Source organism: Gigantopelta aegis, chromosome 8 (genome assembly GCF_016097555.1).
Source record: "Gigantopelta aegis isolate Gae_Host chromosome 8, Gae_host_genome, whole genome shotgun sequence".
Lineage (NCBI taxonomy): Eukaryota > Metazoa > Mollusca > Gastropoda > Neomphalida > Peltospiridae > Gigantopelta > Gigantopelta aegis.
In genome coordinates this window covers 79,506,761-79,533,727 of record NC_054706.1, presented here as the reverse complement: position 1 = coordinate 79,533,727, position 26,967 = coordinate 79,506,761, and the positions used below count along the sequence as shown (strand labels likewise).

Sequence of the window (26,967 nt, the reverse complement as noted above, 5' to 3'; positions counted from 1 at the left end):
TAGTTTCTCCTCAATGTTTGATGTATTGCAGGATAAAAATTGTAACTAGTTAATGGCGTTTGATTTCTACTTTATCCTGTTCAGGACAAATGGAAAATTCTCATTTTTGCCTTCATAGGATATATAGAATACTGCACTCGTTTTCACTAGATATCATTTTCATGAAATGAAAGAGAGATACCGTGGGAAGATCATGAGTTTCATAAAAATATAATCTGGCAAAAACGAGTGTGGTATTTTGTTTATTACCCACCATCAAATAAGTTTTCTTCCAACATTACTCAAAGAGAATGCGCACAGCTTAGACCAGGGAAGATGACGTCAGTGACGTCATTTAGCAACTAATACACACCTGGTGGTGCATACAAAATTTGTACCACACACCCAGATGTTTACAAGATGGGTACGGTATTACAAAGCCATTATCCTACATCATTAACTAGTTACTCTCCATTTGTACAGTCTGTGTGTAACTGTATATAGGTAATAATCCTGGAAGTCGGCCAGTAGTCGGGATTTACTTTAGTGAACTACTTCTACAAACTAGCATATTGCTGTAGTTATGACCAGGTTTTATGTATATAATGTAGTACCCTCAGTGATGACTTTTAAAGGAAAAAATTCTGGGTTATAGTCCGTCTCATAGGGAACACCTTTTTTCATACTATGAAATTTACTACACTTATTTATTTTTGAGCTGATTGTACAAAAATAATATTAACCAAACTGAAATTATTTACAAAAAAAAAGTTTTTTAGGATGGGATGGGACTATAAGTAGTCATTTTTCTAGTCATGGATATGCTAGTCAGACAATTCCATTAAGTAAAGTGAACTAATACGGTCAATATAATTTCCCCACAAGCTTGGTTTTAGTTGTTTATCAGTACTTAGCAAAAGTAGCATCAAATTCTGCTGGTGAGTATGAAACGAACTTGCCAGTGCATAGTTAATTGGTTGATATTAGGTGTCCAACATGCACCTTCCTAGATCACTGAACCTGACAGTAGATATATTAAATGTGGGACCACTGTAATAGCATCATATTCTGCTGGTGAGTATGAAACGAACTTGCCAGTGGCATAGTTAATTGGTTGATATTAGGTGTCCAACATGCACCTTCCTAGATCACTGAACCCGACAGTAGATATATTAAATGTGGGACCACTGTAATAACATCATATTCTGCTGGTGAGTATGAAACGAACTTGCCAGTGGCATAATTAATTGGTTGATATTAGGTGTCCAACATGCACCTTCCTAGATCACTGAACCCGACAGTAGATATAGTAAATGTGGGACCACTGTAATAGTAAATGTGGGACAACCGATACAAATATATCAAATGTGGGACCGCCGATACAGATATATTAAATGTGGGACCACCGATACAGATATATTAAATGTGGGACCACTGCTATATTAAACGTGGGACCACCAATAGGCTAATGTGGGACCACCGACAGGCTAATGTGGGATGTTGATAAGACTAATGTGGGACCATTGACATATTAAACGTGGGATGTTGATAGACTAATGTGAGACCATTGACATATTAAAAGTGTGACCACTGAAGAGTAACTTGCAACACTTGGTATAAGGAACAAAGCACTCAGTCTCAGAGGTTAGGTTAAACTGTATTCATGAAAACAACAGTAAATGTTTTCCACAGCCGGACTAGGTGTTTGATAATTAAAATATCAAAATGTAAGCCACAAGAGCTGTTTGAATCAACTTTTATTGACATATTTTAAACAGGTTTAATCACTTTTGTGTCGGGATTTCACTTTTTTACTAGATAGCGTCTCTGTCGTAATGTCCTTGTCCACACCATTTTCACGCGATCGGTCTCGCTTCGTCGTCTTTTCTTTGTCATGCAGAATCACCTTCTTTGAGGGGTCCTCTCTAAAAAAACAAAAAAGACACATTTGTTTAATGACACTTCAATGCATTTTAACCTAAAAGCAGACGGACAGAGAGAGAGAAGAAACCCACTGTCACCTGGTCCACATAAGATTAAAGTTACTCCTACTAAAAAGCAGCATGAGATCTCTTACCAGCACTTTGACAATAACATAAACAAAGACGAACAATACCCGATAATAATTTATACAACTCATTAATTAATAATAGTAAGAAGTTTGAGCACATTGATTCATTAATTATCGGCTACAGGATGTCAAACATTTGGTCATTCTGACATTGTCTTAAAGAGGAAATCTGTACCATTTTTCCATTAATAGCAAGAGATCTTTTATATGTACCATCCCTCGGCTTTGATACATACAGCAGAAACAGTGTACTGGCTGGAACAAGAAACAGCCCAATGGACCCACCGACGGGGATCGATCCTAGGGCTGATTATGCGTCAGGTGAGCGCTGATTGCTGGTAAACAATATAGTGTATATGTTAAGAAAGGTGCCCGACTTACACCTGATCTCCAGCTGTTCTCATGCACTGCCAGGTGTACTCCACAAACATGGCCTGCTGCAGGAGACGATTCATCCTCTGGAAGTGACGCTCTGTGGGGAAACGAACAAAATGTCTTGTATACCTAGCCAAATGTCTTGTATACCGGTACCAGCCAAATGTCTTGTATACTAGCCAAATGTCTTGTATACTAGCCAAATGTATTGTATACATAGCCAAATGTATTGTATACCTAGCCAAATGTCTTGAATACTAGTCAACTGTTTTGTATACTAGTCAAATGTCTTGTATACTAGTCAAATATATTGTATACCTAGCCAAATGTCTTGTATAGTAGTCAAATGTATTGTATACCTAGCCAAATGTATTGTATACCTAGCCAAATATATTGTATACTAGCCAAATGTCTTGTATAGTAGCCAAATGTCTTGTATATTAGCCAAATGTCTTATATACCTAGCAGTGAAATATAAAAATGCATGGAAGCTGTAAAACAAAGCTATATTTATGAACAAATGCAAATATGAATACATTTCGTTGGCCAGATTTGGGCATTTCTTCGTTGAATTTGGGCAAAAATCAACCTCATCCCTCTCAAAACCCCCTACCCCTCAAAAAACTAAATAAAACAAAGAGAGCCTGTAAGGTATATAATAAGAGAAAATTATCAGTTTTGTTTGTTCTTACCTGTGTATGGGATAAGACCTTCCAGAGTCGACTTGATGTTGGGCAGCTGCTGGATATCTGATGATTCGACAGTTTTCAAAACGACGCCCACGACAAACTGAGCAACGTGACAGTTCTTGCTGTTCGTGTTCCACTGAATGGCAAACCGGAGCAGGGAATCTGAAACACGACTTCATTATAAAATATTACTAGCTCTTGTGACAAGTAACTGTCTTAAAATTAGATAGTTCTATTTCGGATGCAATATTTTATAGTTTGTTATTACAGTGGAGTGTTTTAAAGGGTCGGTTACTGAGGTTAGCATGTGTTGTCCTCATATACTGAACAACACATTTTACAGTTTGTTATTACAGTGGAGTGTTTTAAAGGGTCCGTTACTGAGGTTAGCATGTGTTGTCCTCATATACTGAACAACACATTTTTTTTTAATATTTAAAAAACAAATTCATGATTAATTAATGTTGTGAAATAGACCACCAAAATGGCCCTTAAATTTTGACAAGACATTGATCATTTAATATATATAAGTTAAAGGGATTCTAACTGAATAATCTAAAATAAAGAAAAGTAAACTGAAAACTAAACTGATGTGTGTGTTGTTGCTCAGTGTATTATTAAAATCATACAAAATAAAGTTTTAGTTTATTGAGAAAGTAAGGAATATCCTGAACTGCTTGAAAACAAGATGTCACAAACAACAATTAACTAGAATATCGACACTGTAAAGGTTGGTTTAAAGTCTGTTTAACAACACTACTAGAGCACATTGATTTATTAATCAACGGCTACTGGATGTTGTGATCTAGATTGTATTAAAATGTATTTCTAACATATAAACATGTTTGTTTTTGAACCAGTAAAAAGTGAAAACTTGTACCAGTCTGATCCGGTCTTAGTTGCGACAAAACATTCTTCACTTGAGTAGACCCATCCTTCTCCGACAAAATATCTGCAAAATTAACATTTGTTTGCTAAAATACAGGTTTTGTTTTTGACAAGAAGAGCATGCGTTTCTTTACAGAGTTGACTGCAACTACATCTATACAATGATTTTTTTTCTTTATACAGTTCTAATGTGTATACGTTTTAAATATACTTAGCAAATGTTCTTTATTCTTTCATGGCTGCTTATTTTCTGATCTATATAAAATCATGTTCATACACTGTTTGTTGTTGTTATTATTTGTGAACCAGAATATAATGGTACTACACATAAAGAGGACATTACGTACCTCTCAGTATGGTCGGTAGTCTAAATAATGGTACTACACATAAAGAGGACATTACGTACCTCTCAGTATGGTCGGCAATCTAAATAATGGCACTACAAATAAACAGGTCATTACGAACCTCTCAGTATGGTCGGCAATCTAAATAATCGTACTACACATAAAGAGGACATTACGTACCTCTCAGTATGGTCGGCAATCTAAATAATGGCACTACAAATAAACAGGTCATTACGAACCTCTCAGTATGGTCGGCAATCTAAATAATGGCACTACAAATAAACAGGTCATTACATACCTCTCAGTATGATTGGCAATCTAAATAATGGCACTACAAATAAACAGGTCATTACGAACCTCTCAGTATGGTCGGCAATCTAAATAATGGTACTACACACAAGAGGACATTACGTACCTCTCAGTATGATTGGCAATCTAAATAATGGCACTACAAATAAACAGGTCATTACGAACCTCTCAGTATGGTCAGTAATCTAAATGGCTGCTCCAGTGTGATGGCCAAACCTATGGCCTTCAAAAACTTCTTCTTGTGAATCAAGTTGGACAGTTCTTGTTCTCTAGCAACACAAAGAAAATACTGCATTATATAATAAAGACAATCAGTTTACTTAGCTCTTTTATTTAAAGAAGATGGACATGGTAATTGAAAAGGAAAGCAATATTTAACAACACTATCAGTTAAACTATGGCTTAATATGGCTGACTAGTATGTGGTTATTTAACACTTTGTTCAGTTGGAAACCTACTGCTGCCACAGAAGATACTCCTGAAATGGTATGGTATAAGGATTACTGTGCACATTCAGAGCAAGCTGTTTTAGCACACACCTGCATTGGGCTCCTCCATCCAGGACAGGGAAGGGTTGGGGTAGGAGGGAGAAGGGACCACCTGCCATAGAGGACCAGCAGCCTGACCAAAGTCTGTAGTACTCCTGAAAACCAGCATGAGGTCTTTTTATGACCGTACCAATACAACACAGTACTTATACCATCTGTTGATTGGGATGGAAATAAAAACAGTCCATTAAGGATGATTGATCACCCGACCCATGTTTGTTTTGTTTAACGGCACCACTAGAGCACATTGCTTTATTAATCATCGGCTATTGGATGTCAAACATTTGCTAATTCTGACACATAGTCTTAGAGAGGAAACCTGCTACATTTTACTGTTAGTAGCAAGGGGTCTTTTATATGCACCATCCCACAGATAGGATAAAACAGCCTTTGATATACCAGTCACTGTGCAATGGTTGGAATGAGCAATAGCCCAATGGGCCCACCGACGGGTATCGAACCTCGGGCAGGAGCTCTCCCACAGAGTCACATCCCAGCCACTCCATTAGGTTGAAAACTGACAAATCTACTCTCTGAATATATGTACGTACTGTAATATCATCTCTTGTTGCTTCTGTTTAGTCTCCTCAATCTCAGTCTCTGTCACATCCTGTGGGGAAAAAAAGAGAAAATATTCAGTCTACTATGTGTCAGGACTAGTGCTATTCAAATATGAAGTGGCTTCAATTAATGACTGATAACTGGTCTTGAAGACAGAGACTGAGTCTAGCCTGTAAAAGATATTTATATAATGAATAAGAATTCTGAAAATGGTGACAAAGCAACATGTCCCTATCCAGGCCCAACAAATTTTGATATCTCTTAAGTTCAAGGACTATAACAGTTGGTGTGAAAAATGGGTAAATCATGATGCAAGTCAAAATTGATCCGTTACAGTTCTAGTCTGAAATATGCTAGTCCAGTCGGATTTACTTGACATGACCTATATTTTGATATATATATAGAATATCAGGTTACTACGATTTGATAGTGTGGTTATTTGGTGATGTTTAGATAATGCAGGGCTCGAAATGATGACCTGCCAAAAGCAGTCCATGTTTTAGACCGAGGACGTGAATTAGAAATCCACTTGTTAAAACCACTAAAGAAAACACTTAGCTCATAATTCCGTGGTATTTTAATTTTATAATGCTCTAAGATACGTCGTAGGGGTCCTACCTTTCCACACACTATCCCAAACATTCCCCTCACTCAGTAAGCCATATAGTTTTTTTAGCAGGCCATATTTTGGTCGGTTGCCATTTGAAAACAATAACAGCAGGCCATAGTTTACTTCCTATTTCGAGCCCTGTGATGGTGTGAAGGGCGAGCTCCAGTGAGCCTGCTACACCATTACATATAATACAGAAAAACAATGACGATGAAATCATATAAAACATTGTTTTTGTTTTTAATTGCATCTTTGTAAATCCTTAATAAAACAAGCCTATTACACCATTACTTATACTGCCAAACAATAACAATGAAATCCGATAAAACATTATGTTTTTGTTTTTAATTGCTTCTTTGTAAATTGTTAATAAAACCAAATAGAAAAAGCAAACAGCAGATTAAAAACCAAAGAAACAACAGACCAACCTTCCAGATGACGAGCGTGGAGTCTGCTCCGCCAGTGACCAGCCGATCCTCCTGTCTGCCGACCGCCAGCGCCCACACCTTGGCCGAGTGTTCATCAAACGTCTTGATACACTCGCTTAACTTGATCGTCCACAGCTTGACCAGTCCGTCAGACCCACTAACACACAATAGCAACACTCACTGTTAATAACATCAGTGAACTAATTATGAATTACTATAAAACATCAAAATGAACAAAAGTAAATGACATCGAAGGTACAAAGATCAGATCCACTAAAACAACGTATAATCTCAACATTGAGAAGTGTTACGGTCAGTGGACAGTGATTTTAATGTTACTATTAAACATTAATATAAACAATAATAAACAGCAAAAAACATTATGACATTGAAGGAAGAAAGAAATGTTTTATTTAACGACACACTCAACACATTTTATTTACGGTTATATGGCATCAGACATATGGTTAAAGATCACACAGCAAGGGATCTTTTATATGCACCATCCCACAGACAGGATAGAACATACCATGGCCTTTGTTACACCAGTTGTGGAACACTGGCTGTAACAAGCAATAGCCCAATGGGTCCACCGACGGGGATCGATCCCAAACCGACTGAGCATCAAGTGAACGCTTTACCACTGGGTTACGTCCCTGCCCGTCATGACACTAAGTCACTAATTAAAGATTTTACAATTCATATCTTCCTTTAGATTAGCAGCCAACTAGTAAAGATTTTACAATTCATATCTTCCTTTAGATTAGCTGCCAACCAGTAAAGATTTTACAATTCATATCTTCCTTTAGATTAGCAGCCAACAAGTAAAGATTTTACAATTCATATCTTCCTTTAGATTAGCAGCCAACAAGTAAAGATTTTACAATTCATATCTTCCTTTAGATTAGCAGCCAACCAGTAAAGATTTTACAATTCATATCTTCCTTTAGATTAGCAGCCAACCAGTAAAGATTTTACAATTCATATCTTCCTTTAGATTAGCAGCCAACCAGTAAAGATTTTACAATTCATATCTTCCTTTAGATTAGCAGCCAACCAGTAAAGATTTTACAATTCATATCTTCCTTTAGATTAGCAGCCAACCAGTAAAGATTTTACAATTCATATCTTCCTTTAGATTAGCAGCCAACCAGTAAAGATTTTACAATTCATATCTTCCTTTAGATTAGCAGCCAACAAGTAAAGATTTTACAATTCATATCTTCCTTTAGATTAGCAGCCAACAAGTAAAACTGTTGCAAGTATTTCTTAATTAGATCATTTCATATTTAAATTAATTAATATTTACAAATAATTCTTCACATTGATTAAGAAGGTAATTAGTATTATCTTGCACAAAGCATAATGAAATTATCTGATTGCATTGTTTTCCATGAAAAAAAAGTCTTAATGAAAATAATGATGATACATTTCACTTGGTAGGTTTGTTGAATAGTATCCGCACGGTTGTATTTACACTCACCATGACACGAGCTGCATTCCTCGGGTGATGAAACTTACTCGTAGAACAGAACTGTCATGGCCTTCAAATGTCTGAAAATAAATTTAAATACTTCAACAATTTACTCTTCTTTTATAAACATAAAAACCCCAATATAATTATATATTACATAGTTTACATAGTTTGTATGTTTTAAAGACAAAATGTCTTGATGTATACTCACCTTTACACATGAGAAATCTATTATGCTCCAGATTTTTATTGTTCCATCAGCAGAACTTGTGGCAAGGCACTAGAAGAATTTAAACCAAAAAATTAAATTAAGTTACAAAGATCACAAAGAATACTTTTAACAATTTGCACAATTTTCAATAGCAGAACTTTAATTATCAAAGTTCCCACAAACAGAACACCACATACCATTGCATTTGATATCTCACCTGTATATAAAAAGAGCACTCTCCAGATGCATGGTTGGTTTCAGGTTGATCCCCATCAGTAGGCCCATTGGGCTATTTCTCGTTATAGCCAGTAAACCACAAATGGTATATTAAAGACTGTGGTATGTGCTATTCTGTCTGTGGGATCCTTTGCTTCTAATGGGAAAATGTAGCAGGTTTCTCTCTAAGACTGTAAGACAGATTTACCAAATGTTTGACATCCAATAGCTGATGATTAATAAATCAATGTGCTTTAGTGGTGAAGGGTACATCACTACTGTGAAGCAGAATAAATGACATGAGTACAATACATTGTTCCACAAAGACCATTAAATATTTGGTATCCAATTGTTTTACCCCCCACTGCGTACCTGATCAACTGGAGAAAACTGCACACACCAGATTCCCCGCCTGTGGCCACGAAACACTCCGATCAGAGATAAGTCAGAACTCTTGAAAAGCTGCAAAAATTAAAATATTCAATGTAACAATGATATATATATAGTTACATTTATAACCATAAAGTGTGCAGAGTTTTCCATGATATCGCATGGTCAAATATGTATATTGTGTTTTCAGATTTATCCCGGCTGCTATGACAAATTGTGAAGGTATTTCAAAATTTTGCCATACCTCAACACTCAGATATATGACCAATATATATTGACCGAGATGTGTTCAATTAAGACAAAAATTAGTTTTTATTACAAAGTGGTAGTGAAGATTCCTATAAGACATTTTCCGTATCCCACAATGTGAGATACACTTGTTTGGAGGTCTTGACCTCCGATCAACTGATCGACACTGTGATGCTGCCTGACTCAGCAAAGTGCATCATGCAAAACGTGTACACGTTGTTCTTTCAATTCATACTTACATCACACCAAAAACACATTTAAAAATCATGTATCTTGGGAACTTTCCTATAGAAAGGATAAGACAATTACCTGCCCTTGATTCACCACTGTAAAACACTGCCTATAATGAGAAAACCATCTACTGCAGTCAATCTAATGTAATACCTTTGCCGTTCTGTCCTGTGACCCGGTGGCTACGAATTTATCATTGGGCGACACGACCACTGAATTAATGTCTTTTTCGTGAGCACGCTCTGTGGCCAACACAGGCAGACTTGTAACAACATCCGTGTCCAGTTCCGACGGAAGCAGCCATTTCTTTAGTGTACTGTCTTGGCCACCACTTACAAGAAACGTCGTCGACTTTCTGAAACAGGAATTACGTGCAATTAAATATCTCTCATAATTTTGTGACTGATTTAGTTATTTTTAAAAAAAGTGTTTTTGAATAAGTAGGTTTTTTCCCCAGCATACACTGAAATAAGCATTCATAGATGCAACTATAAACCAAGTTTCACTTATCTAGGAGCTAATGGAGCTAAGTGTAAAAACCTTAAAGCTAAATGCAAAAGAAGACGTTATCATTGCCGCAAACGTAATAACTGTATCTCACCTTTTGACTTTGTTTGCATTTTACACAATATACGTTACTAATTCATAGATAAGATTTAGTTCATGTCAAAGTCACTTAATTAATAATTAATAAAAAGAAGAGTTTGTTAATCACTAATTAAGCAAACCATGAATTTAACTTGTTCACACACTCTACCTAGAACCAAGAAATATTTGTTTAACAACACCCCACACACTTATGAAGAGCAGTTGGAGTACCTAGAGAAGGCCACAGTTCCCACGGCATGTGTGTGTCCACATCCCACAGCCACGCAAACCACACGGCCGGTGTCGGGCAGCAGCTTCCACAGCCTCACAGTGTTGTCCTGACAAAAGATAGAAAGAGTTTAGTTAACAATGCACTCCACACACATGGATGGATGGATGGATGGATGGATGGGTGGGCGGGTGGGTGGGCAGGATGGATGGGTGGGTTGGTGGATTGGTGGATGGTTGGGTTATTGGGTGGGTGGGTGGGTGGATTGGTGGATGGTTGGGTTATTGGATGGGTGGGTGGGTGGGTGGGTGGATTGGTGGATGGTTGGGTGGGTGGATGGGTGGATGGATGGAGATAAAATGGGTGGATGGATGAACACATCTGGTGAATGGATGGATGGATGGATGGATGGATGGATGGTTGGATAAAGATAAAATCGATGGATGGGTGGAAGGATGGATGGATGGATGGATGGATGGATGGATGAATAAAGATAAAATCGATGGATGGATGGATGGATGGATTGATAAAGATAAAATGAATGGATAAAGATAAAATGGATGGATGAATAACACATCTGGTGGATGGATGGATGGATGGATGGATGGATGGATAATAACATACAAACTGGTCTCATCAAATTTATAGGATGTTCTGTAAGATAGACACGATTCCCGTTCCACAAGAAACAAGAAATATTCTTGTCTTCTGTAGACTACTAATCAGCAGATTTACCTCCCTTACCTTAGAGGATGTGACGATTAGCCCAAACTTGTGACAGACGTCGGCACTCAGGATGATGTCAGTGTGACCCGCTAGAATCTGACAGTCCCAGGTGTCCACCTCAAACACCTTCAGCTTGTTACTGTTGCTAATGACGACCAGGTGGGAGTCGGTTTCGCCAAGAAATTTCACATCAAGTATCTCGTCTATGAAACCAGACAGCTAAAAATAAGATCAACAAAGGGTCACTACAATATACCTCAAATGAGGAAACATTAATTTCTTGTATAATGTGCTACGTTTATACATGCATTGAATACGTATAAAGACTGAATTGTATATTACAATATGTGTTCTAGAAATCAAATATAGTTTGATTCGCTAAATTCATTTATCCAAACATATTTTTGTTTTGAAAGAAAAAAATTTCACTGCTTGTGCACATTTAAATTCAACCACTATGTGACTCAAAACCAATAAAGTAGAAATTACAGATGAAAAATGCATTAAATTTGAATGGGAGGTACAAAAAGGTGGTTTTCATAGAAACTTGCCATATTGCAATCTCAAAACAATTACTGACCAATTATGAATGCTGTTGACTCAGATAAAAGAAAACATTTTAACAGTACGATTGATATACTTAATTAAAGCAATACATGTCCCCTACCGGGGATCAACACATTTTTTATTTATTTTTATGTACCAAGTTCAAGGGCCATAACTCTGTCATTAAAGTCAAACCTGATCTGTAACAGTACAGTGGACTCTGTCTAAACCGGATTTTGTGTAATCCGGATCTCAATGTAAACCAGTCCATTTCTAAAGCCCCGCCCAGCTACCATTTATCTCTAAGTTATAAATCTCTGCCTAATCCGTATTCTGGATCAAAAATCAAGAACGAAAGAACCGTTCATGCATTAATTACCTCTGTCTACAACAGATTGGGATTTGACTGAACGACTGGCTGCTTACTTAGTTGAACAATGATCGTCGATTGCCAAGTAATCAGGACACTGTTGCAAGATCAAATACAAAATGTAATCGTACTGCAGCCATTAGACCAGGGTATTATTAAGGCATTCAAGGCACAATACCGAAAATATTTGATACTATCTCTCATTTCACGGATGGAAGACAGTGCAAATGTAACCAAGCTCTGCAAGGCAATCATGGTTTTGGATGGAGTAAACTGGATTAACATTGCATGGAGGGAAACACAACAAACAATAATCGCCAAGTGTTTTATGATGTGCAGATTTCCTGTCACCTCCGAGCAGGAATCCGATGATCAAAATGATGACGACATTCCTCTCGCTACATTGATAGCAACCATATCAAGTGATGACGACATTCCTCTCGCTACATTGATAGCCACCATATAAAGTGATGACGACATTCCTCTCGCTACACTGACAGCCACCATATCAAGTGATGATGACATTCCTCTCGCTACACTGACAGCCACCATATCAAGTGATGACGACATTCCTCTCGCTACACTGACAGCCTCCATATCAAGTGATGACGACATTCCTCTCGCTACATTGATAGCCACCATATCAAGTGATGACGACATTCCTCTCGCTACACTGACAGCCACCATATCAAGTGATGATGACATTCCTCTCGCTACACTGACAGCCACCATATCAAGTGATGACGACATTCCTCTCGCTACACTGACAGCCTCCATATCAAGTGATGACGACATTCCTCTCGCTACACTGACAGCCACCATATCAAGTGATGACGACATTCCTCTCGCTACACTGAATTGATAGCCACCATATCAAATGATGATGACATTCCTCTTGCTACATTGACAGCCACCATATCAAGTGATGACAACATTCCTCTCGCTACACTGCCAGCAACCATATCAAATGATGACATTCCTCTCGCTACATTGATAGCCACCATATCAAATGACGACATTCCTCTCACTACACTGATAGCCACCATATCAAATGATGACGACATTCCTCTCGCTGCATTGATAGCCACCATATCAAATGATGACGACATTCCTCTCACTACATTGATAGCCACCATATCAAATGAGCTTCCAGTGGCTGACTTTGTTGATTTTGATCATGATATTCCAACAGAGGATCCGAATACGAGTGTCTGGGAAGCTCATCTAGTGATGGCACACACATCTACTGACAAGAGGGAGGAGATGACGACAACAACACACAGTTGGACACAATGCCTGAACTAAATTATGCCGATGTGTTCAAAATGTTAAAACAACTCAAAATTTTCGCGGCAACTACAGAAAATAGACTTTTACAATCAGTGTTAAACTTAGAAGTCATGACAGAAGAGTTTGCCCTCGAAAGAACATCAGGAAAAAACAAACAACAGTGAAAGACTATTTCTCAGCTGACACCCGATAAATTTCATTCATTCAATTAATCATAGTGACACTTGCTATTTAAATAAATAAATGTTTGTTTATTCAACATAGTTCATTCAGTCAATGTGACACTTGTTAAAACAACGAACTCCGTGTGCTATTTGATGTGTATTAAATCAATACAAATTTTGTTTATTAATTTTGCCATTTTTTATGTGTTGCAGTTTAAAGGGACATTCCTGAGTTTGCAGCATTGTAAGAAGTTTCCAACTAATAAAATATTTCTACGATTAAACTTACATATTAAATATAGTTTCTTGTTTAGAATATCAGTGTCTGTATATTCAAGGTGTTTCTGGTTATCTTAATAATTATAAGAAGCCCAAACTGGATTTTGTATTCAAATAATTTTGTACGTACGAATAAATAATGTTTTAGGAAATAAAATGAAATTTAACCTAGGTCAAATATTAGAACAACCAGAAACACATTTAATATGCAGCCACTAATATTTTATGCAGATATGATATGTAATTACAATCGTTAAGAAGTCTCTGTTATTCGATAAAAAGTGCAGCAAACTCAGGAATATCAATTTAAGTATATTTTTTATGTCTGTGAAATATTCGACTGCAAGTCTGGCTTGTATGACTGTGTTTTCCAACCATCCATGGATTCAAATGTCATTGCTGCTCACGAGTTGTCGATCATTCAAGAACCATAACTCTGGATGAACTCTGTCTAAACCGGTCCTCTATGTATACCAGACTATTTCGATAGTACGAAGTCAGTCCGGTTTAGACAAGAGTCCACTGTATATGATAAAGCTATATACAAAATTTCACCTCAATATCTCAAGGCACTGTGAAAAAAAAGCATCTGGAAAGCTATATATGGGACAGGCGGATGGACGACAGACAGATGGATGGAGATGAAACCTACAAGTCCCCTCCAGTTGGGCTGGTTGGTGAATAATTAGAAGGGTACATACATAGTCTAGAAAGCATCAAAAGGTGGTTCTTTTACAAACTTGCTTATTGCAACCACGAATCAACTACTGACAGACTGTGGATGCTTTTCACTTGATGCACAACTGTGTTTTACACTAACTCACCACCTACCTGTTTCTGCAGAGTCAAGTCTTCGTCTCTGTAAAAGAGAATATCGTGGTCGAACGTGACAACCGCGAGCTGTCTCAGACTGTCCGAGTAGATGATGTCCGTGATTGTCTGGTCGCCATCACGGTCCGCCGACCTGATACAAGACTGCTCGTGTACACACGTTCCCGTCACAGTGTTTATCACTCGCAACGCTCCTGGAACACAATCACAGATCAAACAATCGATAAAACAAACACACCTGATACAAGACTGCTCGTGTACACAAGTCCTCGTCACAGTGTTTATCACTCGCAACGCTCCTGGAACACAATCACAGACCAATCAATCAATAAAACAAATACACTTTGATAAAGTACATCATCACACTTAAAACACCTAAAATGGAGTTAAAACAAATAATTAAACAAATAAAATTCATTATCACACACACAAAACATCTAAAATGGGGGCAGAAATAAAATAAATGATTAAACAAAAATAATTTGACAAAGTACATTATCACACAAAAACCCCCACATAAAACAGATTGCTAGATAAACCATTTGAAATTAAACTGGTAAGATACATTCTAGAGTTGTTCTTTAACAGTATGTGTAAGTACCGTATATTGCATAATATTAGCCAACTTTTGAAGTCTAGAAATACTTTCCAAAAGAAGAGAGTCGGCTTATACATGGAGGCAACAAATTGATTCATAAAATTCCAATCGAAAACGCTCCCAACCCCGATGTACAAATTTTGATCAGACCCTTACAGCCTTTCACAGCTTATGTAACAATAATTTGTGCACAGTATAAATAAAACACCCCATCATGCAGTATTTTGTAGTTTTTTGTTCTTTAATGCATTACTAGTTTGATGAATAATAATAAAAATTACTTGTTTTATTGTCATGTCAGTGGGTAAAAAACGTGTTCCGCCATCTTTGATTGACACCGCTGTCTATATCATTTTAAAAGCTCTTATTTGATTGGATCACACGATTTTGTGTAAACAACAACCATGGACCACAGAATCGTTTCATGCTGAGTGGGGGAAAACAGGGATTAAATATGCCTTAATGAGTTTATTATTTGCTGTCCATTGAATAATTAAATTACTTATATGCAGTAATATGTTGTTCCAGCTTGAATTGTTTATTTTCTTGTTATGATTTATCGGTGCTAAATTAGCTTTGCACGGCATGGAAGACGTTAGCATTACTATAACGATTACCGTGTCTGTAATAATTAAAGGGGAAGAAAATGTAATGAAAAAGAAAAGCACAAGTCTGTTTGTTGATAGTATTATTGAAATCGATACAATGTACAACTGGACAAAAGATGACTTCGGCTTATACACGAGGCCGATGATTTTGTACCTGATATTTAGGGTCAAACGAAGAGGTCGGCTTATACAATGAGTCGGCTAATACACAGCAATATACGGTATAGAATAACAAATTAACACACTGTCACAATCTTAACAAAATATACACACCAAACATTAATTCGAAATGTTTATATTATTTAAAATGGACACTTTATGGAGTAGTAAAAACAGGTATACCAAATATATTATCACCATTTCAAATATATAACAAACAGTCATTTAAATCTTATCGTTTTTAAATTCGATACATAACACTGAAATGGTCATCATGTAAGTTGGTGTTATTTTTAATATGGTAGTGAAGCTATCCATTATAAACAAACACTCAAATGCATTAACAAACGGAGGAATAAACTTGATTTTCAATGGTTTGTAATAATCCTGGCCTGTCAGTAAATAAAATAAGTTTGTTTTGTTTAATGACACCACTAGAGCACATTGATTTATTAATCATTGGCTATCGGATGTCAAACACTTGGTAATTCTGACACATAGTGTAATAGAGGAAACATGCTACATTTTTTCATAGTAGCAAGGGATCGTTTATATGCAGTCAGTAAATAAATTAACAAATTAGCAAATGAATTACAGGTACATGTCAAACATAACAGTAAAACCTACCTTTATTTCCCACGACGACAACATGTGGTTGAGCATCGTCTTGTGTATCAATAAATTTGTACTCTCGCTCCGAATCCAGCAGCACTAAGGACTCAACACTCTAAAAACAACAGGATTATCATTAGAGATCTTACTCAATAAACATCACTGCATTATTAATTAGTAAATGCATTACAAACAAGCCATAAGACTGACTAACATATGGTTGGTGAATTTAGTTATATTCATGAAGCCGATATGGATGCACAAATAAAGAAGTAATAGTACCCTGGAATTAGTATTTAAAGTAACTCTAATCATTATGGTTCATCATCTATCTAAATTAAATTATTTTTAAGTCTTTAAGCTGTAATTGTTCTCATTGTTAGTTTTCCTTTTGAAATATTTTTAAAATATGTCTGGGAACAAGTTCAGCTGACTGAAGTGAAAATTAAGACAAATGACACTCAGTTCAAATTCACTGGACATGATTCCATACAGTGACACTATGGCATATTTTTCACTAATGGAGCCATTTTTGATAACTGAATTGACATGACTTAGAAGTGTTCCCAGGCATACTGGTGTTTCTAATACAATTAAATGCATTTTTCATATTGCTAAAAATGCACATATTTCTGAGAAGTAATTGTTTTCGACATAAGCAGTAATCTTTTTAAAAGAATATTTCCTTGTTTCAACATCACAGACTCTTGTTTCACTCTATTGTAATTTATTCAAAAGTATTACAGATTTGTAGACTAACCAAACATAAGTGTCCATTTTCACAGGTTGAAACTGGGGGTTTGCAATTTTAAATATACTCAGTTTGATTATCAGCAGGCATTGTATTAACTATTATTTACTACTAAACGGACAGCTTTGAGAAGTGGGGGGAGGGGGCAGCATGTGGGAACGTTAATGAAAGTATGAAATTGTTTCTAATGAATAACTATGAGGAACATTGTGTTATACTATTACCTCAAACACTGGTATCGTTTTCGTAACTTTCACTTTTTTCATACTCCACACTGCTATGATACTGTCCCTGCCTCCACTAACAAATAAAAACACAAACAAATAATTTAATTAATCAACAACATTTAAGCATGGCTACATTTCTACATTAATATAATTAGAGATTGCTTGAATTTTCCCATCAAAATTATGAATGTAACTCCAAATGGCTGTATGTTTGACATCCAAATTAGTTACTGGAAAAGAACGTTGGTCAAAACCTGCAGATTAGCAAAGAAAATTTAGTAGATCATCACGTCACTATTAATGATACTACAATAAGTAAGTTTAATAAATATTATTACCTAATATTGTCACCATCTGTATTGTATAAAAGAAAAAATGAGTGTTTAAAAATACGACAGCACATTATGTAACAGCTGGCATTATACATTAGAAATACGACAGCACATTATATAACAGCTGGCATTATACATTAAAAATACCACAGCACATTATATAACAGCTGGCATTATACATTAAAGGGGTGGGACATAGCCCAGTGGTATAGTGCTCGCCTGTTGCACGGTCAGTCTAGGATCAACCCCCGCCTGTGGTCCTATTGGGCTATTTCTCATCTTGTCTGTTAGTGCATATAAAAGATCCCTCGCTACTAATGAAATAATGTAGCTGGTTTCTTTTAAGACCATACATCAAAATTATCAAATGTTTAAGATCCAACAGCCGATGATTAATAAATCAATGTGCTCTAGCAATCTCGTTAAAGAAAACAAAGTTTTAACTTTAGACATTAAAATGAAACCAAAAATTGTTTTAGTTCCTATGTTTACTGAAGCACTGACCTACACATTACTACACATGGTACCATACAATATGTTACTGTATGAAAGCAAGAGTCTAAAAATAAAGTTTGTTTTGTTTAACAACACTACTGAAGAACATCGATTCATTAATCATCGGCTACTGAATGTCAACATTTGGTAATTCTGACTCACAGTCATCAGAGGAAACCCACTACATTTTTCCTAATGCAGAAAGGGATCTTTTATATGCACTTTCCCACAGACAGGAAAGCACATACCATGGCTTTTGTCAAGTTGTGGTGCACTGGTTGGAACAAAAAAAAACCCAATCAGTTGAATGGATCCACCAAGGTGGTTTGATCCTGAGATGCAAGTGTAGCATTCCTGGTTTTCAGTCTGTCTATATTTTCATATTTTCCTTGGTTATTATATTCAGTTAAGATTCTGATTATATCTCTTACTAATTACATTAACAGCATGATCTAACTCTACTCACTTATGAATATCAGGAACGTTATTTTCTCATTGCTACGAGGGATAATACAATACGTGTCGTGCAACCGTTTTAAATGTTGTCGGCAGAAGTCCGTGCAAGAGTGTGGCCTGACTGAATCAACCAATCAGGTTGGTCAGGTTAGATAATTTTTCGACGCACGTTATTCATCCCCACTTGCGCTCGGGTTGTTTTTCTGTGAGGTTTGTTTTTATGTGCTGTGTTGTTTTTCGTTTTATATATATGTAAACATGTTTGCTTCCATTCCTAGCTGTCTGCCCATTTATACATACATTTAACCAATGTATATCCTATAAGATTTGGTTATTAAAATTATAAATTAGCTACGTAAAGCGAGTCATGCAATGACCCGTGTTACGTGTAAGGTGTAATCGTCCCATATATAATTCCGTGTTTTTACCGTGCACGAACTGTCCACTTAATCGTTTTGGCTGAGTTAGAGAACGGACGACCCGTCTGAATAAATTAAACCTGATTAAATTAGGATCTCGTTGATTTTAATAAGCGGTCTTCGCCATTGTCGATGGTTTGTAACCCCATTCCGAATAAGTGAGTCCTAATTAAATGGATTAACGACTGCGTTAATAGGGTGTTTTGGTTAAAAATATCTTTGAAGGGGGCTGTCCAATATATATGATTTAACAGAGTTCGTGTACACCGGCATGGATGGGTAATCGTGTAAGGTGTAGAGCCTAATTATTTGGTGTGGGCTGTCCTGCAGATGTAAATTTAATTCAGCGAATATTCTCTTTGTCGGGATTATCCACGACACATTCATACACGTCCCTAAATATAAATATTTATTTGTATGGATATATGGGTGTAAATTTATTTATTTAGTGGTAGTCAATTCATATATGGATCTTAGAGGATTACCATACATATTTGTTATTTGTTTGTACTCCCTCAAATAAATGTGTAATCCGTTTGTTTGTTAGTTTGGGTTTTCTGTGCTAGTCAAGTCGGTCTGGTTTATAGTAATTTCAGCCTTCTAGAGAATTATTAATAGACTCTTAGTACCAGCAAAAGTCTACAACCGAAAGGGGTAGCCGAACCCATGGTCCCCAGATTGGGACCCGAAAAGTAAATTTCATTACAAGTGGAACCTCCGGCGGGACCCGAAAGTTAAATTCCATTACAAGTGGAGTCGACGTAGGGACCCGAAAAGTAAATTTCATTACAAGTGGAACCTCCGGCGGGACCCGAAAGTTAAATTCCATTACAAGTGGAGTCGACGTAGGGACCCGAAAAGTAAATTTCATTACACAAGCACCTCAAGTAAGCACTCAACCGACTGAGGTAAATCTCCCCCCCCCCCCCCCCCCCCAGTAAGAGTGTAATGAAGTAGAAAAGATCTCAGGCCACATTTATGAAGTCTGTTTAAGTATGACTGTAAGACAAAAACAGGCTTTGTAAATGAAGTAGAAAAGATCTCAGGCCACACTTATGAAGTCTGTTTAAGTATGACTGTAAGACAAAAACAGGCTTTGTAAATTTAGCCCTCATACTCTAATGTTTGTGTGTTGACGAGGGATGAAAGAGAATTATTTCCGAGCCGACCTGTACATGTGAGTGCCGTCTTGTGAGAAGACGAGCGCTGTAATTCTGCTGTAGTGAGCATCGACGACAGCCACACAGGAACTCGTCCTCAGATCCCAGACGCGAACCTTGTAATCATCGGCCGCAGACACCAGCTGCAGTCGGTCCATGTCTGGGTTAAAACTCACAACACTAAAAGAAAATCAAACTGAAAATATCATCTAAAATCATGGGGAATAAATTATATATTAATAGCATGGTGTTCACTTTACAACAGCCACCAGTTGTTTTTGTACAGTAAAGTAGTGAAAGGAAAGTTCAATGCTAGAAAAGATGTCAAATAAGTAACATGCTTAACAGTTGAGAAAAGAAGGCAGCAATAACTATTCGTCAGAGAGGTGTATAATTGTAAACATTAAAAGTAGGCTTCTAAATTGAACAAATTCAAATGTTAAAAAAGAAAAAAGAAACTTTTTTTAAAATTATTTTTAAAGACTATTTCTAAATTATGTTACATTTTGTTCCAGTTTGAAAATTATTCAGAAACATCCATCAAAAATTGACAGCCATAAATGTATGTCCTGTATATCATGCAGTGTTGCCTGATGGGACTGATATTCACCTGACTACGCCCTCATGTCCACGCAGATTGTGTGTGCAATACTGCTTGGTGATGTCCCACATCTTAATCGTCGAATCACTGCCACCGGTCGCCAGCAGGCTTGAGGTCGTGTCAAAGGTCATACAGGATATAGGCGATACGTGGATTATCTGGAAATAAAAACAGTATTATTTAAACTGTATTAGTCACAGAGTTTCTGTCTGTACAGGAAACAGTACACCTGTGTCTTTAAAGTTATAATCTGAGAAATATTTACATTATATAACCATGTAGAACAGATCAACTATATTAATGTTCTGACTGTCACATGCCACTCTTCAATAGTTTAGGATACAATCGATAATCTAGCTCAAACAAGAAGCTCATCATGAATGACAGAAAGATGGTGGTTTCTCCACAGTCTCCAGTATTATAAAACAGGGTAGATGATCTAGTAAGACAGTTTATCAAATATATCGATAGTAAAAACATACAGGTGAGTTTATTAAAACAGTAGTTGTGTTAGTATTTTTCATTAGGAATCAGTGTTGCAACATAAGGAGGGAGAACATCAGTTTAAATTAGTCATGTGTAAAACGGAACATGCTACGGCAGGGATAGCTATGGGTGTGTTGAAAATTAAGCCCAGTTATTTATTAAATTTCAAAACTTGCAGAATAAAATTTGCCAATTGTTTTTAAAATTTGTAATTAGTGAATTTGGCGAATGCCAGAGCAAGCCCTGTATGGAACCAAACCTAAATGGATAATTAGTAAGATAATAAAGATATACATGTCCCAACTAGTTCGAGGTAGCCATTAAACTGGATGGGTGTTTTAACTTTCAGTTGACACAAGTATGTAAATAATGATTCAGCTGGTCAAACTATATTGTTTCCATAAATTATTTGGATTAGCAATTAAAAAAATATATATTTAAAATATTTAGATCACATTCATTGACAGATAAAGTGAAAAGGTTTTTTGGTGGGGTATTTTTTTTAGCTAACAACACAACTATTGTTGGTGGGTGTATACATAAACAGAAACAATCGAGAATGTTACCCTCCATGTCCACAGAAGTTTTTTTTCTTTCCAGTCCCATTGTCTCAGCAGCAGATTGTGTGTGGCAATGATCAAGAACTGCAACAAATAATCACAAATATTAATATTCACTATGACCAGGTCATCTGAAATATTAATATATTCACTATGTCCAGGTCATTTGAAATATTAATGTTCACAATCTAACAAGCATTCTGCAAGTACTACTAAAGCAAGATACAGGCATGGCAGAACAGTGGGGACTGGAGGGGGGCTAGAGGCCCACTCCCCCCAGTAAGTCTGAATCAAAAATATTACTGGTTGTACATCTCAAGGCCGTGATGAATTTTACTTCTAGGATGCAGGAAATTCCATTCCAGGACATCTAGTTTCCAAATGTTTACTGGGGAGCATACCCCTGAACCCCCCTAAAAACTTTACTTTGCACCCTCAGTCTATGTCTATCCCCTAATTGCATCTGCCATGCCTAAGATAAGGTCCCCTACCGGGTCCCAATTTTTTTCGAATTGTGTTAAGTTCAATGGCCATAGCTCAGCTGCTCTGTGAAAATAAAAATGGTTAAATCACTATGAAAGTCCAACTCGATCTATAATGATACATGATAAAGCTATACACAAAATGTTAGTTCAATATTTTGAGGCATTGTGAAAAACAAAGTTGTCAGAAATTTTAATTAAAGCATAACTGGAAACAAACATACCTTATCATCAGGACTTAGACAAAAACAGGAAATTTCTTCATCTTCTTCCTTTTTAGAAAAATAGAGAAAAAACACTGAGAAAACAAAATTCAATAAATTACTGATATATTAAATTTTGTATTTAAATTGAATTATAAATAAGTTAAAAGTATAATCAATAACTAAGGATGATTTCAAGATATCTGGACACCAAAACGGTTGTATGTGACGAGGTCTGTATCTCTGTACAATGCAGAATCAAATGGGCATTTGGCCAAATAGTGGATGACTCCATGAATCTCTATCTAGTGCTTCATCCATAAGAGGACAAACACTGCCAAGGAGATCCTTTACTGGAGATTTCATCCTCCTCGCACTGTCACAAAACTCACCTTTCCAACTGCCTGCTGTATCCTGCCAGATTTATAATCCACGATTTGGACTTTGTTCCCACATCCACAGAATACTGATGAGCCATCTCTTGATATCTGACCAAAATAAAATATATTAAATTTGTCTTAAAAACTATCTTAAAAACTGCTCAGGGGGACTAAAAGAACAAAGTGCAAAGTGAAATACATGATTATTACACGACGAGCACCAAATATGATCATCTATTCACATGTTCCCTAATATTCAAGTTTACAACGTTAGATGTGTGAGTGCCAGTGCAAATAATTTTTACATGCTCATATACCACTAGAGTTTCGAGCATGTCCATCCCAGGGCCTGTCTCTGGATAGCCAGGGGCTTGTCCCGGGACAGAAAAAAATTAAGCAGACAATTTTGAAATTGACATACAAAAATTAAATAGTGGGCCTTTAAAAAATTTATGCGCATCTCTAATATAAATAAAGAAAATTCTACTCATTAAATTTGGTCGCTAGATTAGATCGGGCGGTTAGATGTGAGTTAGCTGTAACAGTATCCACTGTTTAAGGGGCCATCACTCTTTGTACCGACATGGTAATATCTTCTATGACTCACCATAATCAAAGTTAGGGCAATAATTAATCACTCCTGTTAATTATTTTCACAAGTCTACTGAAAATGAGATTTCTTAGTGCAAAAGTGAGAAAATTAAAACAGCAATCTCATATAATGAAACCAAACCTGTACTCTTCCACCGGTATAACATGCTTCATACTTGAAAGAAACAGCAAAACTGAAATTACACAAAATAAAATGTTGTGAGTTACATGAAACTACAACAAATTCAGCGACTTAAAGTTGGGAGACATTTATGAACCGTCAAAGACATGTAGTGCTAATTCTTCCATAGTTAGATGATGGCATGACATTACTTCACATTACATTATCAGAGAATTATTACTACTCACCCTGACAAACATAAATTAGACACAAACTGAACATTGTTCCTTCATTTCAGCAGACTTGCATTTTGAATGTCTTAATCATAAAGAACTGACATTAAAATCTGTAATTATAACCGAATAATCTACCTCCACTGTGGGGATTTGAACCACAGACACTCAGTACAAAGTGTCCAGCACTCTACGAACTGAGTAGGAGCACTTTATACCAACGAAATTTGGCTGGGTTTTTTGGACAGAATTCTACTTTGTTCAGGGTCTCGTTTTGACTGTGACTGTGGGTAACACGAAGTTTCATCCTTATTACTAATTTGCCTGAGTAGTTTCAACCAGGGTCAATCCATACCACCAACCGAGTCGTTTTGCCCTAATTTTAAATTTTATTAATAAAAAATAATGAAATGTTTTAATTTAGTTTATTTCCATTAATTGATTTTTCATTTTAGGTTGAAACATCTGCTACATGTTTCGTTTTTTATTATTATTATTTTAAACAATATTTATTCCATCGTTTTATAGTAGTAGGTCTAATATAAGGCTATATCAGACCACAATATATCTAAAAAATTAATTATGATTAATGAGGTTTTAGGTTTTTTTTAAAATAATAATAACTCTTCTTCCTTCACTTTTGTATTCATGGGTGTGAATATATATTCGTATTTGTCACCTCATATTTGTGAATTGTATTGTAATCGCCACTATGTGTATTCGTTACACCCGTAGACTACATACAGCGATTTAGTGCAGCTTCAACTAGCAGAGGTTCAAATGCTGAGTATGTCAATTTTGCCAAGTTTCAGGTGACAGAAGGTAAACAGCTGGTAAGGCATTAATAGCCAAAGACAGCACATTACCTAATATTTGGCAATGAATAATGAATAAACAAACAAAAACAAAAAAAAGACTCAAAACTATAATAAAATTAAAAATTGGGGGGGGGGGGGGGGGGGGGGGGGGGGGGGTGAAATGAGATTTGGGGTGAAATGAGATTTAGGGCGAACCAACCCTAGCTGAACAGGACTAAGGGTGAAACAACAATGGTTGTAGAGTGAAACAATAAGGAATAGTGATTAGGATTAGGGCAGGCCATCGGATTTCATGGTAACAATTGTTACCGATAGCGTGTCAGCAAAACCACGGAACTGAAATTTCGTTTCCCATTATTATGTCGATTAAAAAAATTAAAATATCTATATATATATATTATACAAATAATAATGTTTCTCATGTAAAACTACTGGAGATAGTTTTCAACACAATCACGACACCTGATTCGGATTTTAGTGTTCGCCATACTTTTCAGTGTTCAAGTAAACCCGAATCAAGAGTTCGACACCATGCTCAAATCAAACCCGACCAAAAATTGTAATATTGACATCATGGCATCTGCTTCAAAGAAGAAAAAGTCTGAATCCGTTTCATTGAACACTTTTTAAAAATGGCCATATAGTGACGATTTTGAAGTCGAAGTCAAAGTCGATGCAGTCGATAACAATCTGATAGATGTAGAGTTTGCAGTAACCATTACAAGTGAGATACTTATGAAATTGTCCAAATAAAAAATGTTAAGTGGCCATTCATTTAGTACGATACAAAAAAAGTTGTGATTTTCGACATCCTTCTTCCTATTGCACACGTGCAAACGCAACCACTCCCACACACGAGTCCATTCCCGTTTCGATGACATAGGTAATAACAGGTATGAGCCTACATTGTAACCTTGTACGCAAATATATATATAAATAATTAATCCATATGTAAATTGCACATTTGAACCAAAATCAATGGCGCTAATTATTCGTAGTGTCGCTGTTAAATTTAAGGACCCAAAATAGGATTTTAATTCAAACATTATTTGATAAAAATAATTAACCTTTTATTACTGTCACTGAAGTCGACAAATTTATTGCCGATGTCACGCACGCACTTGAGTACTGAAGGTGACAATCGAATAAGCTCCACTATTTCTTGTCTTTTAATTAAGGGCAGAAATGACGTAAACTGTTATATTTATGTAGCCGTCAGTCAGAACAGCATGTGTACGTAATGTGGAGGGGAGGGGAGGGGAAGGGGTGCGACTGAGTCGAAAATATTGAGTTTGAAAACGTGTCTCTTTCCACGGGTTTGTGCGTTGGATAATCGGTAGCTTGGGCGGACTCAACTTTTTCAGCCCAAAACTGGCCGTAATGCAAACAGTCAGTTGGCTAGATTGGAACCTTTATTTGATGTAAAAAAAAAAAGTCAGTTGGCTGGATTGGAACCTTTATTTCATGTAAAAAAAAAGAAAAGAAAGTCAGTTGGCTGGATTCAGGGATTGGAACCTTTATTTGTTGTCATTTATTGATTTAAAATAATAAGTCAGTTGGCAAGATTCGAACATATTACCCAACCAGCATAGCATTTTGACAATCCATTGCATTATGGTATAAGAAATGGGTTCCCATAACTTGTTTTCATGGAACATAAAAACAGCTTCCGATGGGTTCCCATGATCTCAGGGCACGGAACCCAAAAAGTGTTTCCCATGAAATTTGAAATCCTATGGCCTGTAGGGTTATGATTATATATAATGGAGAAAGTTCAGTTCAGCTCTTTTTTTTCTGCTATCCACGAAAACAGAAGACCTACGAATATTGAAGCAAGTACTACAATAATTGTAGCTTTAAACGTATTTTTATATTTAATTATAAATAGTACTGGCGCTATTTAATGAAGTTTGGTGACACTAAAACGTGCCGGGTATTTACAGACTCACCTTGATTTAAACTGACTCATATCAGATGAGTCTTAAAAAAATTAAAATCGGCACATGAACTGCAAGACGAATATAAACAAACCAAACACGTGCGCACCGCTTCTTCCGGGTTGTGAACTTATGATAATCC

The 26,967-nt window shown here is 36.4% G+C and overlaps 1 protein-coding gene across 2 annotated transcripts; it reads right to left on the bottom strand.

Annotated features, from left to right (window-relative positions):
- Positions 1-1,719: 1,719 nt before the first annotated feature.
- Positions 1,720-26,967, bottom strand: LOC121378670 (transducin beta-like protein 3). 2 transcript variants are annotated; one of them, XM_041506950.1, is made up of 23 exons: positions 26,838-26,967; positions 23,859-23,910; positions 23,138-23,233; positions 22,767-22,814; positions 22,067-22,144; positions 21,024-21,172; positions 20,423-20,593; positions 17,549-17,624; positions 16,589-16,688; positions 14,597-14,895; positions 11,135-11,335; positions 10,393-10,499; positions 9,727-9,928; positions 9,076-9,165; positions 8,488-8,556; positions 8,286-8,356; positions 6,803-6,959; positions 5,755-5,813; positions 4,821-4,924; positions 3,995-4,066; positions 3,118-3,276; positions 2,432-2,522; positions 1,720-1,904 (listed from the first exon to the last, which is right to left on the bottom strand). In XM_041506950.1, the coding sequence occupies exons 1-23, from the start codon at positions 26,855-26,857 to the stop codon at positions 1,760-1,762; spliced, it is 2,616 nt and encodes an 871-aa protein (XP_041362884.1). In that variant the 5' UTR covers positions 26,858-26,967; the 3' UTR covers positions 1,720-1,759. The 2 variants fall into 2 exon arrangements, with proteins under 2 accessions (XP_041362884.1, XP_041362885.1); XM_041506951.1 differs by having other exon boundaries at positions 14,597-14,790.

What these genes read in the sequence shown, in the direction of transcription:
- LOC121378670 (XM_041506950.1), bottom strand. Translation starts at nt 26,857, where the DNA reads ATGAGTCAGTTTAAATCAAG. An exon ending in AAACGATACCAGTGTTTGAG is followed by an intron (nt 16,689 to 17,548) that starts GTAATAGTATAA and finishes TGTTGTTTTTAG; the next exon opens with AGTGTTGAGTCCTTAGTGCT. An exon ending in ATTACTGACCATACTGAGAG is followed by an intron (nt 4,067 to 4,820) that starts GTTCGTAATGAC and finishes TTAATTTTGCAG; the next exon opens with ATATTTTGTCGGAGAAGGAT.